Here is a 15,554-nt window from a genome sequence, read left to right on the forward strand (position 1 = left end):
TGAGATTCGAAAAAAAAAACATTTTTCATGAAAATATGATAATTTCAACTAAGATTGGTTAATTTATTCAAATTAGTTTTTGAATGACAAATCTAATTTGCGTGAATATATCATAATTTCGTTGCTATTTATAAACTCCTAATAAAGATACTCTCTTGTGAGTGCTAATAACAAACTGAGTAACCAGAACAACTAGAGGGTGACGAAAGGGAATTCCCGGGAAATCGACCATTTTTGGACCTCTCGATTCCCGGGAAATTTTAAACTTATGAATATCGAAGCTAAATTATATAAACTAATCAGAAAAACATTTGAAAAGTTCGAAAATGTTTTTGTCATTGGATGTTCAATGATCGATGTTCAAGTTTGAATAATGCAATGCATCTCTAATCTTCTTATTCAGAAAGTGTAAATTTTAACTGAAGCATACTTAGCAGTTATTGTTTATATTTATTATTTCTAAGAGGGAAAAGCCTTTTCAAGATAAGTTTAATTTACATATCCGCTCTCGGGCATAGCAATCCTTTTAGTCTACACAGAAAAAAACGATGGTAATATTCATCAGGAAATGGTGACAAATTGTGTGTAAAAAAAAATGATTAATTTTACCTCTGAAAATGATGAATTTTCATCAGTTTTTGATGAATATTCATCAGGTTCACATTTTTACACATTTTTTATGTAATATTACTCAAAACAAGAGGTAATAATCAACCTACCAAATTTTCAACATTCCAAAATTCAACTTTTTTTTCTGTGTAGTTTTTGTTTGTAATGCTAAATAAATTAATTTTGCTGTAGGTATTAAGGTAATTTCTTGTCGATGTCAATAAGTCATTTTGTCTTTCGCATCAACCTCATTTTTAAATAAAAAAAACTCTGACAATCTTTATAAACTTGAGGTCCGCCACATAAGAATATTAGGATTTTCCTGATAACTATTTCATCAATGAATATTTACAGTTGGCCATAAAAAAGAAAAAAAAAACATTTTATATTGTTGTTTTGAGTTATTTATCAAATTGCAAAAATCCCGATACTGGGAAATCATATATTAACTATTTTTTTACATCACAAAAATTTATTAACATGTTTTGCAATTTTTGAAAAATCACTCAGTACGAGTTAAGATTCATTTTAAACTACAATTATGTGTCCCACACAGAAAAAAAAATGATGGTAATATTCATCAGAAAATGGTGACAGATTTTGTGGCAAAATAAATGATAAATTTTACCCCAGAAAATGATGAATTTTCATCAGTTTTTGATGAATATTCATCAGGTTCACATTTTTACACATTTTTTATGTAATATTACACAAATAAAGAGGTAATATTCAACCTACCAAATTTTCAACATTCCAAAATTCAACTTTTTTTTTCTGTGCAAAAAGCTCAAGTACGATCTTGTATTTGCAGATTCTGAAAAAATTAAAAGGTAGACTATTCCCGAAAATAGTACGCTGGGGGTGAAATTGGGTCATACCAAAATGCTGAAATTTCTATGACCCAATCTCACTCCCCAGACCCAATGTCACCCCTGATGACGGTACTAATTAACGTTTCATTGAATAAGTATGAATTAATTGTAACTGAATTCATTGAAAAGAAACACATTTATTACTTTTCTTTATAAATTATTGGCACTATTGGCATAGTTAAAAAAAACTCCCGGGTCCCGGGAATTCCCGGGAAATTGCAAAATTCAACTCTCGATTCCCGGGAAATTGAAAATCTCGAGAATCGTCACCCTCTAACAACAACATTAGTTGGGTGAAAAGCGAACTAATCACTGGCTTAGTCTTGATCTTATTCGCTTTCGATAAGAACTTGATTAGAATCGGAAATACAGAATTTTGAATAAGACAGCAATAAATCAATAAAGATTTGATTCTAAAAAAAACTACGCTACATTGGAGAATAATTAATTTCAGTAATATTATTTTTCTGCCGATTAAAAAAAAAATCAATTTCTCTTCCAACTACGGTAGTCCACTTTTTGCTATCATTCCCGCCAGCCTCGTATCGCTTTTCTATATCAGCGGCCCTCCCCGTCATCAGTGTGAATCGCCTTTCGGCTGGGTCATTTTTTACAAATTGGGCGAAACGTGAGCATTAATTGAGAAGGCCCCATAAAAATAATTAAATGTGAATGAAAAATGAGCATAGGTCAACGAATTTGTTTGCGCTGGCGGCGTGGCGTGGCGCGTAAGTTAACACGTTGCTAAATTTGAAACTTTGCTGGGGTTTTCGGGAATGGCGCTTTTGTTCGGTAAATTGTAATATTCGACAGCAGTTACGGACAAGAATGCAAATTTTTCGTCTTTTCACAAGTGCTAAAAACCCCCACTTGTCCAAGCACAAATCAACTGGACGAAGAACACGACAATGCAATGGCAAAAATCTGTATTCACTTGGGTTCGTTTTTGCACCTTCTCATTCGAGATTATTTATGTTTCTTTTGAAAATGTTGTGTTAGAGGTATGGAAATAATAATATAAATTTTGTTCACTGAGTTTGTACCGAGAGAGCAGGTACCAAACCGTCAAACCATTTGAACGAGGGAGGGAGGTTCATAATGGTTTTGCAGCAACAAGTGTTCCGAAGGTCACACGTCTATAAATATTTATTGTAGGGCATATAAATATTTTCACATCTCATTTATTGCTGGGCAGTGCCATCGGTGGAAACTGACAGGTTATATTGACTATTCTATGTTCCTGGCAGCATTTCAACAAAGCTTGTTCAACTTGTATCAAACTCATAAAAAAAATCATTCACAAAAAATAATTGAGCGCCTTAAAAAAAAAGAAAAATATAATTGAAAAAAGTGAATACATCCAGGGTTTTATAGAAGATCTGGTAACCCTACCTGAAGTTATAGACACTTGATTTTTGAGTCATATTTTTGTAAATACTTCTGAGAATGATGAAGGCATCAACCGCGTAAGTGGTTTGATTTTATGAAAAATAAAATAACATTTCGATGCGTTTTGTAGTATGTCTAAAACAATATTTTTTTTACAGTTGTCTGACAGGAATGGTAGAGAACTACTGGATTAAGCAACATTGTTTTCAAGTGGTACTTTACGAAACATTGCGAAGGTTTTTTAAACTGGCGCCGTTGATCGCAAAATAAACAAGATTTCTGCGTGTTGAACAGAAGTCTTAAAACCTATTAAGAAACGGATTAGTGAAACACTTGAGACTGTTATTAAACAATGTTATATCAAATATTTATATTTTTCTACTGTTGAGATCCCAGTCAAGTTTTAAAAGATATGCATTTCAAAACCCCAAAATACAAGTCAGTCAAGATCCGTCCACGATGCCAATCACTCAATGTTTAGGAGTTGACATCCGAAGGTTAACGCTACGTCATACTCAGTCAACATAATTTAACATGCTGAGCTACTATGATAGGTGGTTAGTGGATACCGAAAATCTTGTCATGGTCTACTACGATGTCCATATGGTGGGGTATTTGGTCGAGAGCGCTAGCCGCGTTATCGCTTCGTTTAGATAGAGGTGAATTTCTTTTATCATTTCTTATGCGCTGATAGCAAGCCTCAGATTTGGCATTTGCCAAGTAAAATGATGTAATTTGACCAAGGGGCAGACACTTACCAGCTATTTTTGTCACCGTTGCGTAGTTTTTCGGTATGGGACGCTACCGAATATCCAAAGTAGGTGTTGGTCGCTCCATACTTGACGATGGGAAGTCGCGTTTCAAAGTTGAAGCACACTACGGCGGAAATGGACAGCGCTGCCAGCACCACTGCCACTACTCCGTCCACCATTATTGCTGAACCCCGGCACCCGGTTCTTCACTTTGGTTTTTGCAAGTTTGCGCCTCAGCGCAGCACCCAATAATTCTATCGAACGACTCTCTCTTCAGATATCGCTTCAGATTCGCTATTTTTACAACATTTCGACGAGCATCTTCTGGCATTTGCAGCCCCGTGCACACTCACACACACATTCAGAGATTGCTATTCACTTGTGGGCGGAAATCAGTAGCACTGAACTCTGGGATGCTTCACCACACCTCTTTGAACGCGAACAAAGAATGAACTATTTATTCTCTAGTGGGAGAAAAACGTGATTCAAAACTTTCTTAGTGGAAGGTAATAAATTTTAGGCACTTGAAATATTTTGCTTTTTGAGTCATGAGTTTAAATAGATTATTCTAAAGCTTTTTCTCGTTATTTGCATACTCAAAGAAACAGCAAAACTATTAAATATATGCAACGACATAGGGAAACGGCAGGCAATGACATCGAGTACCTAATATTGACAAATCAAACATTTAAAAAACGGGTGTTTTAAATTAATTGCTCTCTATGAAATTTCCAACAAATGTTTTGCCAAGATAATTTGTTCAAATGGTGCGAAACAACACATTAACCTGCCAAACAAGGATTTGTGAAAAACATAGATTTTAACCCTTAAGTTCTATCACTTTTCACAAAATTCATGTTTTCAACAGCAGCTCAAATAAAAAAATGCGAATTCGAAAACAAAAAAGAAATCTACTAGTTTTAAACGTTTCATTTGATAAATGCATACCTATATTTGAAAACAATACAATTAACAATGTTATTTAAAACTTCAACTAAGATTTGAAGAAATTATGCAGTTGGAAATGTTTTGCATTTTGAATCATGAATGAGTTGAAATGGTTTATTCTAAAGATTTTGCTCATTATTTTTTTACTTAAAAAATAAAGTGATTGTTTTTAACTACCTTATTCTCTTATACTACGGATTTTTAATGTATCATATTTCTATCCGTTTCGAAAGAATTTGTATTTTTATTTTCTTTTCTGATAAACCGAACAAATACGGGAACTATGTAAGCGCCATCGCTCGATAGTGTCGATTGATTGACCGCGCAAGCAATCTGTGAACCGTTCATTCAGGCAGCGATGACTACGCCAGCCGCTGAAAAAAGATTAATGAACGCACACACGGACACTTTTCGACCCGAGACACTTGGAATCGCGTCGCGGCGGGTGCGGCTTAATCGCCATGGCTGCAGCACACTTTTATGAGTGACGTTGTTTGTTGTAAGCTGCTTGCCTGGGTGCGATATGCCAAGTGACTTTTAAACAATTTCCAATACTTTTCTGATGCATATATAAGCGATGAGTCCTGGGGGTCGGAATTCCTTCGCCGGTGTCAGAATGTGTGTCAAGCCCTCTTCAAGTTTCTCCTCTCGCGGACAGACAAAAAAAAATACGCTGGCACTTTTTAAGGCAATGTGTGTCACACTATTATCATTCAACCCGGTTTCTCTCTCTTTCTTGGATCTTGGTGGTGACCCACCAACTTGTACCATTATCAGAAGAATGCCTTCATATCGGGAGAATAAAAATTACATAATTCTCTTCTTTACGATAGGCTCCCTCGGCACTTTTTATCAATCGCTTTCATGCACCAATACCAGAACACACGGACACAGAGCGAAGGTCTTCTTATCGTGTCACCGCTCCACGTGACGAAATACATTAAGTAAGTTAATTCACCGGTTCTTCAAAGTTTAATTAATTCCTGTATCGAATACAAGAGGCGCATTCCATCTCTGCTCCCCTGTGTACATCCAAGTAGCTCGCGACCAATACTGCTTATGCGCCACGCGCTTGATTGTGGGGAGCCTTCACACGTGTCTGTGTGGTGCGCTGCTAAGCCTACTGCGGCGTTTGAACACACTTGATAAAACACTAGCAAACTCCGCGTCTTCAGTAAATTACACACATCCAGAGAGAGAGAGAGACGAACAAAACATAACACTAACAACGCAACAACAATAAAAAAAATGTATACCCGTATAAAAACAAAAAAAAAATAGTGTGGGGAGGGCTGGAGGGGGTCGTGGTGGCTCCAAACCAAACGTAATCCTACACGCGCAAAGGACGGAACGCGAGGCGTAACACGACTTTTCGGCTCGGCGTACAACGACTTACTGAATGGAGCAAATCTACGACGACGAACCGTGCCGGCAGCACACTAAACCAAGTGAATGAAGAAAGATGTGAGAGAATCGTGGTTTGGTTGATGATTGTGAGCGAGCGGAGGACTCTTTTTTAACTTCTTCTCCGGCGCGTATGGGATGATTTTATGTTGCGCCAGACAAAAAAAAAAAGCGTTTATGGACGGTTAAGTGTTGAGTGTGGAGTTATACTGTATGGATTGGGATGTTCACTATTTTTTAAGTTTAACTAAAGCTATAATTAACAACACCAACCGACAAAATTTCCGCGCAGGCTCAACTCGAGGGGAAGCATGAAGTTTGGGGTCCCCAGAAACACGTGCAATTTGAATTTTTCAAAAATATTTAGACAGGGCCGAATGGTTTTTCTCCAAAGTTGGTAAGTTGGTTGATGTCAATTTTTGTAGGTCAGTGTAAGATAAGATTAAAAACAAATATCAATTAAGCACTATAATTCGTATAGTGTTCATGAAACGAGTTTTACAATAATAATTCTTTTTGGTGAGATTTAAGTTTAAATTTTTTCGACCAAAAATAATGTCAAGTGAAGGTTTATCAGCATTCTTTGTATTCGGAAAGTAGTAGTATTCTAAAAGTACGTTCAATTTTCTATAAGACTAAAGGATTAGGATTTGACATTTTGATTTGTGTTCTACGAGGAATATAGTCCAGCCTTGGCAAAATTTCAATCACGAAAAAAGAAGTTCGTTGTCTTATTTATTATTGTTGAGCTTAAGTATGACCCCAAATCGACTCTAAACTGCCCCTTATCGTATAAATGTCTCATATGCATTACATCGCTTTTGAGTTATTTATGTAGTTTAGTTCAAAATCGTGTGATCTTTCAGAAAAGCCTACAATATCCAGTATTTTGTTCTAGAAATCAGGACGAAATCCAGTTTTTTCGCTAAAACTCAACACGTAGCCTAAGGTGATATAATTTTTTTAAATCCAAGATGGCGGCCGTATTGAAAAGATACATTTTCAAATTTAATAGGCATTCAACAATTCAAATTTGACTAAACTGGAGTTGCAGAACTTGAATTTGATGTTAAAATTAAAAAAAAAAATGAAAAAATACGTAAAAATGGCCTAGTGGTGAGCATTTTTGCTCACCAATCCAAAGGACGGGGAATTGAACCTCGGCTCGAACAAATTCGATTTTTCTTTCATTTATTTGTTTATTGGAGTTTCAAGAATTCAAGAAGAACCGACCAACAAAATTTCTGCGCAGACTCAACTCGAGGGGAAGCACGAAATTTGAGGTCCCCAGAAACACGTGCACTTTGATTTTTTCAAAAATATTTAGTCAGGGCCGAATGGTTTTACTCCAAAGTTTGTATGAAGAATTAGTGCATGCAAATTTTAGTTGTATGTAAGACAGGGGTGCTCAAAGTTTTTGAAGGCCGGGCCAAATTTGAAGTTCAAATGAGCTTGCGGGCCAAATTTACAAAAAAAGGTTGTTAAAAAAATATGTAATATATATTTTAATGTAAAAGATCGGACATTTCTGTTATTTAAAAAAATATATTTTCAAAATAATAGAAACCACAAAATAACGAGTTTCTATCGGTATTGTTGTTTTTGATATTTGAAGAAAAAAAAGTTCTTAGCTGAATGTAACGGAACGGAATCGACGTAACACCTTATAATGTAGCCCTCTTAAACCTTGCGGTTTCGTCAACGGATCCACAGGCGTGTATCGTTCTTTTTGTGACAAGACTCCGCCTCCCGGGTCTCCTAAGTGTGAAGGTATGGCACGGGAAGAGGGCACCGAATACCTATATTAACACTTTGAATTTTTGCGTCTGCCTCGAGATTCGAACCGGCGACTTCTGGATTGTGAGTCCTGTGCGCGGCCCGATTGATCCACACAGGCAGACAGAAAAAAAAATAAAGTTTTGTTTTTATATTTCGAAAATTGTGGTGACATTACATGTTGAACAATTCTTCTATAAGTTAAGTGTGGCTAATGAAAAATCGTTGAGATCCAGAATTTCAACATTTCAATGAAAAAAAACTTTTAGAAAATGTTTTAAGCTTCCGTTAACCTGCAATCATTATTTTCAAAAAAAGCGAAACAACATTTATTTATTTCATCGAAAATTCACTAAAATTCAAATTATTTTTAATAAACCCAAACATGCTCAAATGATTTTAAATGCAAAGGAATGCATATTTAATTAATTTCAGCTGAATGCTCTTAAATTTATTTTTTTTAAGTTTTTTGAAAATATATTTTTGCTCCTGGTTTTTCGAGTCAATTTTTTAATAATGGTGGAGGGGTGGGTTGATCGACGAAAGCTTTGTAAAATATTTGCTGCAAACTTGATCCTCCGATTTCCACATTTTGTCTGCCTGAATCAGTTGATAGTCAATCAGATTCGTTATCTAACTGTAATGAGTTCGAATCCCTAAGGAAGTGCAATGTAAGTTTGAGGGTGACTTGCAAATTAATAAAGAAAACTTTTATTTTTGCAACTATTACAGAATTCTACCTAAGTCAAACTTGAACGTTTTTTTGATATTTCCAAAAAAAATTGATGAAAGTTTTGACGATATTTACTAGTTTCACTCACATTGAAACGTGTGAAATTGTTTTAATTATAAAATATTTTGAACAAATGTTTTTGTATCCTAAAGTGGGGATCAATATATAAATCATAAGTTTCTTTTTATTAACAAAAAATAATAAAGATTAGCATATAAAAGCTTAAAATAAACCATGATTTTGAAAAAGTAAAAAATCACTTTACAAGTGGTCAACGGGCCATTTTACATGAACATTCAAAATGGGTCCGCGGGCCACAAAATATCACCTCGCGGGCCACGTTTGGTAGGCGGCCAATCTTTGGGCACCCCTGATGTAAGAGCGACAAACCGATGAAGTGCTAAATGGTAGCTGTGGAGGCCAGCTATTGTTTTACCCTTGGAATTTTGTGAAATAGTTATCTTTTGTATTGGAATTTGCAAAATAGTTCCTGCTGTTAAAATACTTATGTGCCCTTTTCTAAACACCTTACATCGTCAGTGCTTGAAACAAGGCTTGAAAGCTGAAAAGGGGCGAAGCGTGCCGCTGTAATTAAAGTCGATTTAGTTCCCATTGACATAAGAGTTTATTTATTTCACCGCCTCCATCTAAAATGCTCAGGCTGTATAATCTTAAAAAACTAACATTAACTTACTCTAGTTTTAAACACAGTTTTGGACACGACATAATCAAAACAAGAGCAGATTTCATTAAATTGACGGAAACAAACATCTAGCGGGTTATTATAACCATAGTCAAATATATGTCTCGGAATCCACAGCAGGGCGTTCCCCTCTGAGTCCTTGGCGAGCCTATACCTGGAAATTAGTGAGAAATCCAGGACTTGAGAAAAATATTTAATAAAAGTGTTGGAGCAATTTATAAAATGTGACAATGCTTAAAAGGTTTCTGTATAAAACATATTTTTTTTCGATCACAGAAGAAGAAAAAAATTGTTTCTTGTACTATGCATTGGGCGACTGTCCACGCTCCATACAAAAAGGGGGGGGGGGGGGTGGAGTCGGAGTTGAGATTTCCAAAAAGTGTACACGTGGTTTATGGATGGTCCCTAAACGGCCAACTTCACAGAGTTATCTTTGACGATGAAAACGGCGGGACGTGCAACCGTTGGTACGGCCGTTACCAGGACCTTTTCTAGAAGGATGCTGAGATATTGAACGATGGTGGAAAAGCTCGTCTTCTCCTACGCAAACTGCAGTGGACCAGACAGCCAAGCACCAGCCACTACTGCCAGAGATATCTCTATCGTCTCTGAGTCAAGAGAAAATTATACCGCTAATCGGCGACTGCGACGTTCTAAAAAGCGAAGCAATCGACTTTAACGACCCCGGATCTTTTGTGGTCTCTGTTGCAAGTTTTCTGCTCATTTCTAGGCGTCCGAAGGTTATGTGTGGTGAGTCACCCAAAACCTCTTTTACGCAAATGGACCGACGTTTTACTTCCCCATCCGATAGAAGGCCAGGAGAATAAGGCGGGAATCGAACCCGCGCCCCATAGCAACGGATCGGCAGCCGAATAACCACCGCGCCACGAGGCTGCGACGTTCTTATAAGCGGCGAAACCAAGAGGTGCATGTTCTTCTTGACAACAGTGTCCGGACTAAACACTGTTGTCTGGGAATCGAATGGGTTGACCTTTTTCACCCTTTGGTCTGCTCCGTTCGACTACTGAAGAGGAAGGTTGTTTTTTTCACTACGCCACAAAAAGCGTAGCGTTTGTAGAACTACCACGTGTAGCTCTTCCGAAACGGGTGCTCCATTTGGGCGAAGTTATTCCGGCCACATTTTATTTGTTATATAGATTGAAATATATCCGATTCAGAGAAAATTGTCCGCAATCTGCTAAGAAATCAAAGGGTTGGCTCGAGACATTTTTCTCTGTTATGGCAATATGTTTGCCCAATGCAGATAACCTTAGAAAGGGTAGTGATATTCAAGTTATGTTCTGTTATGACATTATAAAATGTATATTTCTTAGCATTTTTCTTCAAATCATACGTAATCATGAATTTAAAAGCCTTGAAGTTGGACCAGACTGGAAAGAAACTCTCGCCGCCAATATGTTTTACGATTTTTAACATCCTTTCAAGGTAAAAAGGGAGAATCCATGCGAAATCCAATAGAACTTTTGTTTTATTATCATCAATGTGCATGAAATGGTATTGTTTGCAAATACAATGTTTTACTGGTAGATAGTGGTGCACTACTTAAAGATTGTTGCCATTTAACACGACCAACTGTTGGAAGGACCTCTTCTTACATGTATGCTTCTGTAGTAATGTTAAATTTATTATGCTGCTGCTGCTTCTTCTCAGGGAATTATTATTATTACTGTCGCATAAAAGGGAAAAAATATGTGTATTGGTTGGGCTGGATCTGCAACTTGTCGGTAATTTGATTCAGAACATTTAACTCCAATCTTGCCGCTGGCTTTAGTAGAGGCTTTCTGCGTTGGAGGATCGTGGCTTTTTCAACTTTTCCATGTTTTTGATGACGATGTCGTGCAGGGAGCAGTAGCGATTTCTGACCTCGCTCAGCACCAACCATAAGCTCAGGAATTCTTTTTCGTCCAGCTCCTAAAAGAGAATAAGCGAAATATTTGTTAGTTTGCAAGTTCCACGAGAACGGGACAGTATTTTAAATTACCGCTACGGCACGACGATAGTCCTCAATGTGTGGATACTTGGCTACTTTGGAGACAACTTTTGCCCGGGAGACAAAGTATCTGGAAATCTGGTCGAAGAAGGCGGCGGCTTCCGTCTCGACCGACTGGATCTCGGCGAGAGTGTCTTCCTGGATCGAAACGCCAAAGTTGTTTCCGTCCTCGATCTTGGGAATCATGAAGGAAATCCACATCTTCAGCAAGTTGGAATCTTCGACCAGGGTACGGATGACCGGTTTGACCACCTTGATGAGCTCGCAAATGGGCGTGTTGCACTCGACGCGGCCGTTTGGCAAAGCCATCACCTTGGTTCCGCTGGGCAAGTCCAGGCGGGCACGCTTTGTACCGGGCTCGTCGCCGTCGGCTTTCTCCGCGTCTGCGTTACCAATCTCAATCGGATCGGGCACTGGAATGTTGAGGTCCTGCAGTCGAATAAGATATGTTAATAAGACGACTAATTTCTTTAATTTTCCTAAACTTACTTGGTACACATCGGTGAAGCTTCGCTCGGAAAACTGAGGAGTGGACAGCAAATCGTTCAGTTTGACAATTTTCTCCGGAAACCCTTTAATGATCAACTCCTCGGCTTTCTTGATCAAGTTGTCTTTGTACTCTTGGACCTGAAATGATGAAACAAGATAAGTCTTTTTGAAACATGTCACAACATGTTTGCTTTGATGATTAGCACGCGGTTTTCCTCATTACTGTTTTCCGGCTGAACATTGAATTTTCACATTAATTCGAACACATGAAGCGCAGAACGTGACAAAATCGATCTAGTTGCATCGCGTCAATTTTTCATTTTCATACAAACACAGGGAAACACTCTGGTGTTAACCTAACTTTTTGCGTTGTTTCTTTTTCTACGCAATATGGATCAGTTTTACTAGAAATGCAAAGGGACATTCTGAATCAGCAAACAATGGTCATTTAAGGACACAGAAACCTTCCAAAAAGCGCCAAAAAGATTATTTCTGTTCCATTTGCGGTTAAATTGTAATTCCAAAGCGTGCCATGAGTCTATTCGGATCGAAGTAGTCTGCATTTGTCCGGGAATTCTACCGGAACAATCCAGTGCATGTTACCTTCTTGGCGGTGTCGACAGCGTCTCCCATTGTATGGCGAGGGTTTTTGATGCAGCTAGCGCAGAAATATTCCGTACAATCTAAACTTTCACGCAGCAAATCACGGCCAAAATTTAATCACGAGAAGCAGCACAGCGGCGATTTTGTCGTCTTGAGCAGTTTTTAATGTCAGGACAAAAGCAGCAGCAAACAAATGCAACGCTGTCAAGCAATATACCGATTTTACCGACCAACTGAACAGCGCTGTCGGACTGAAACGAGGGGTCTGTTTCGATATGATTTGCACGTTTGCAACACTGAAAGCCCGACCATGGTAATTTTAAGAACATTTGCTTAAAAATGCTGCTTATTAAATCTGGAGTTTTTTTTTTGAAAAGGTCCAATAAACAAAATTTTCTGTTTTTGCTTTTTGGGTGTTTTTCAATACCCCTGACTCAAGGCGATTTCAAAAACACCCAAAAAGCAAAAACTGGAATTTTTGTTTATTGGACCTTGTCAAAAAAAACTCCAGAAATTAACTCTGGCTTTTTGGTAAAAGTAAACGCAAATAAGGTAAAATGCACCATAATCCACAAAATTGCATGATAGCAATGGAGCAGCCGCAGCCGAGCAGTTTTTGACAGTTTGTTCCATAAAACCTGGTCTACAATAGGAAACTCGCAGGATCGCAGATGCAAGCGCAAGTTTTAAACACATGCAAATCAATCTGATCTTCTACAATGACAATGCTGCGGTGCTGCGATTCTGTACTAAAATCGCAGACCGCAGGTTGCATTTTCTAAATTTTGAAATAAATGAAAATTTCCGCAGGATTTCTGCGTTGACAGTTCCAAATGGGAAATCACAGCAACCAGCGCAGCCCATTGTAGATACTCGCAGTAAAGTCTGCGTATTTAGAACGAATTTTATTTACATCTGTCATCGCGGTGCAGCGTAGGATCGCAGCAGTTTTCCGATGTAAATCAGGCTTAAGAAATACATTGTAGAAAAAGCAAAAACTGCTCGAATGGAAATGCTCCATTACGAAATCATTATCATTCTCACCATATTGGAGAGTCGACATAGTAAAACTGACTACGTTAATCAGTCAATCCAAGCATGGAATGTTTCCAGCAAAAATACGTCGGTGCGTGTTCTCTTTTTAACCCTACAATATTACATGGCGCTCACGCACACTATCAAAGCAAACGTTTGGTAGTAAATGTGAGCTCTGTGTAAAAGGGGTGTCAAACTAAAAAGTGACCCCTTTCGTTTGAAAACAATTGGTGTCAAACCATCAGGGTTTCAGTGTACCGTACTCTGGGGCGAATCGAAACTACAGTCTGAATAGGGACAGCAGTGTTTAGAGCACTTAAAGGATTTAAATTTGAAAATGGATGTACACATTTGGTTGGTCTTGAAACAAGTCAGTATTTCGGAGGGAAGAGACGTCTGCTTAGCTTGAGGTGTCGTACAAGAAGGAAGGTATATTTCCAAAGTTCAGTATTACACAGGTCTGGCAGAATCGTAGATGACGTTTCTCAACCGAGGGGTGCCACGATTGTGGCGTAGGGTTACCACAGTTCTCACCCCTACATGTTTTTGATAACAATTGTTCATTTTATCGAAAACAACAAAACAAAATCTATGTACACTCTTTTTCAAATATTAGGCAAAAAAGATCTATTCAAAAACTCAACTCTAATCCGATGAGATCAAAAAACCTAACAATTATCATACAATCTGACAACTTATCAAAGCACTCTATTAGGAAAAAAATATCTAAACAATTCAACCAACAATTCAACAAGATATCAAAAAAACCTAATAGTAGACAAAATTTGAATCTTTCTTATGTCTTTTCGATCGCGCCGAACGACGCAAAACGCGATTATCAAATGATGGAACTAAGTGATCCGGAAGCCGCCTTGTGGATGTGCCTTCGACGGGATCATGATCAAACTGGGAATCAACGCTCGACCGCCGATCGCTTGTAATTTCTTCCGCACGTTCACACTCCAAATCGACCTCACGATCGACATCAACATCCATGGCGTGCGAATCGTCCGCGAAAATACTCGAATCCGCAGCGAATCCGTAAAAACTATCGTCTCCATCTTCGTAATCAGCATCACCGTACTGCTCTCTCCCCCTCTTAGATCCTCGGCGCTCGCTTCGTGTCGTGAACACGCACTTCCGCCGACTGTCCTCCTTCGGCGCTTCTTTCAGCTGGTTGCGGTGAGCGAGATACGTACGACCAGCGAGGGATATCTGGAAAGTATTGGGAGAAACACGTCTTACAAAACTTGATAATAACCACCTCCTGATGTCCGTAGGTCTGAAATTTTTAAAATAAACGGAATCACCAGGACTCAAACGATCAACCCAATCAACTTTCCGACTCTTCACATGACGATCACAAACATCAACAACATCTTTCTCCACGTCACGTGGCGTCAAGTGTTTACTTAAACTATTCTTTGGATGGATCAAGTCCAACAGCGTCTTTGGTTTAAAACTAAACAACCTCTCGGAAGGAAACGAAGAACCATCTTCCAAACAAGTATTCCGATAGCTAAACAGAAAACATGAAACCAAATCCTCAGTAGTCAACTTATTCATCTCTGGATCCAACAACAACTTTTTCAAACCATCCTTTGCCAGTCTAACCATGCGCTCAGCCTGTCCATTGCTGGATGGATTGTACGGTGGAGACTTCATAACAACAACTTTGTTCTTTTCGAAAAACTCAATCAACTCCCTCGAATTGAACGGTGGTCCACCATCTGTCACAACAACATCTGGCAATCCAAACCTAGCAAAGAAACTGATAAACTTTGACTGTACTGTTCTAGCATCTGTACTAAACTTCATGTACTCAACTTCAATCCATTTTGAAAAACTGTCAACAATAACTAGAAAAACTTTTTTGTCAAAGTGAAAAAAATCTGCATGAATTCTAGCAAAAGGCTTCGTTGTTGGAATCCAAGGAGAATGAGGAACTTGCTTCGGAACAACATTCATCTGGCAACAAACATGGCAAGATTTAACAAAACTTTCAATATCACCGTTCATGCCGAACCAATAAACTGTTCGACGTGCCAACTGTTTGATCTTCGTTATACCAGAATGATTCCGATGCAACAACTTTAGAATCTGTTTCTGCAAACTATACGGAACAACAACACGATCTTGATACAACAAGCAACCATCAACAAACTCCAAATCTTGATGTTGAGCATAAACATTCAACAAACTACGCTCCAACTTATCTGGCCAACCATGC

The 15,554-nt window shown here is 38.1% G+C and overlaps 3 protein-coding genes across 7 annotated transcripts in view; 1 reads left to right on the top strand and 2 right to left on the bottom strand.

The window, feature by feature from the left end:
• LOC120418085 (integrin alpha-PS1-like) overlaps positions 1-5,974 on the bottom strand; it is a 40,424-nt gene extending 34,450 nt beyond the window's left edge. For 4 of the 5 annotated variants that reach the window (XM_039580353.1, XM_039580352.1, XM_039580351.2 and 1 more), the window contains exons 1-2: positions 5,827-5,974; positions 3,629-4,086 (exon numbers count right to left, since the gene is read on the bottom strand). In XM_039580353.1, the coding sequence (XP_039436287.1) occupies positions 3,629-3,801 (173 nt within the window). In that variant the 5' untranslated portion in view covers positions 3,802-4,086; positions 5,827-5,974. Of the gene's footprint in view, positions 1-3,628; positions 4,087-4,747 lie in introns of all 5 variants that reach the window. The other variant, XM_039580350.2, reaches the window with a different exon arrangement.
• A 4,683-nt stretch (positions 5,975-10,657) lies between these two features.
• LOC120418090 (proteasome activator complex subunit 3-like) lies at positions 10,658-12,480 on the bottom strand. The gene is made up of 4 exons (XM_039580357.2): positions 12,290-12,480; positions 11,687-11,824; positions 11,189-11,626; positions 10,658-11,118 (listed from the first exon to the last, which is right to left on the bottom strand). Exons 1-4 carry the CDS (start codon positions 12,317-12,319, stop codon positions 10,975-10,977), a joined length of 750 nt encoding a protein of 249 aa, XP_039436291.1. The 5' UTR covers positions 12,320-12,480; the 3' UTR covers positions 10,658-10,974.
• A 1,741-nt stretch (positions 12,481-14,221) lies between these two features.
• On the top strand, positions 14,222-14,943 carry LOC128093825 (uncharacterized). Its single transcript, XM_052711645.1, has 2 exons — positions 14,222-14,546; positions 14,605-14,943. The coding sequence occupies exons 1-2, from the start codon at positions 14,222-14,224 to the stop codon at positions 14,622-14,624; spliced, it is 345 nt and encodes a 114-aa protein (XP_052567605.1). The 3' UTR covers positions 14,625-14,943.
• The last annotated feature ends 611 nt before the right edge of the window (positions 14,944-15,554 follow it).

The sequence above is a fragment of the Culex pipiens genome, chromosome 1 (genome assembly GCF_016801865.2).
Source record: "Culex pipiens pallens isolate TS chromosome 1, TS_CPP_V2, whole genome shotgun sequence".
Lineage (NCBI taxonomy): Eukaryota > Metazoa > Arthropoda > Insecta > Diptera > Culicidae > Culex > Culex pipiens.

What these genes read in the sequence shown, in the direction of transcription:
- LOC128093825 (XM_052711645.1), top strand. Translation starts at nt 14,222, where the DNA reads ATGATCAAACTGGGAATCAACGCTCGACCGCCGATCGCTTGTAATTTC. An exon ending in CAGCGAGGGATATCTGGAAA is followed by an intron (nt 14,547 to 14,604) that starts GTATTGGGAGAA and finishes TGATGTCCGTAG; the next exon opens with GTCTGAAATTTTTAAAATAA.
- LOC120418090 (XM_039580357.2), bottom strand. Translation starts at nt 12,319, where the DNA reads ATGGGAGACGCTGTCGACACCGCCAAGAAG. An exon ending in CTGTCGACACCGCCAAGAAG is followed by an intron (nt 11,825 to 12,289) that starts GTAACATGCACT and finishes TCATCATTTCAG; the next exon opens with GTCCAAGAGTACAAAGACAA. An exon ending in GCTTCACCGATGTGTACCAA is followed by an intron (nt 11,627 to 11,686) that starts GTAAGTTTAGGA and finishes ATTCGACTGCAG; the next exon opens with GACCTCAACATTCCAGTGCC.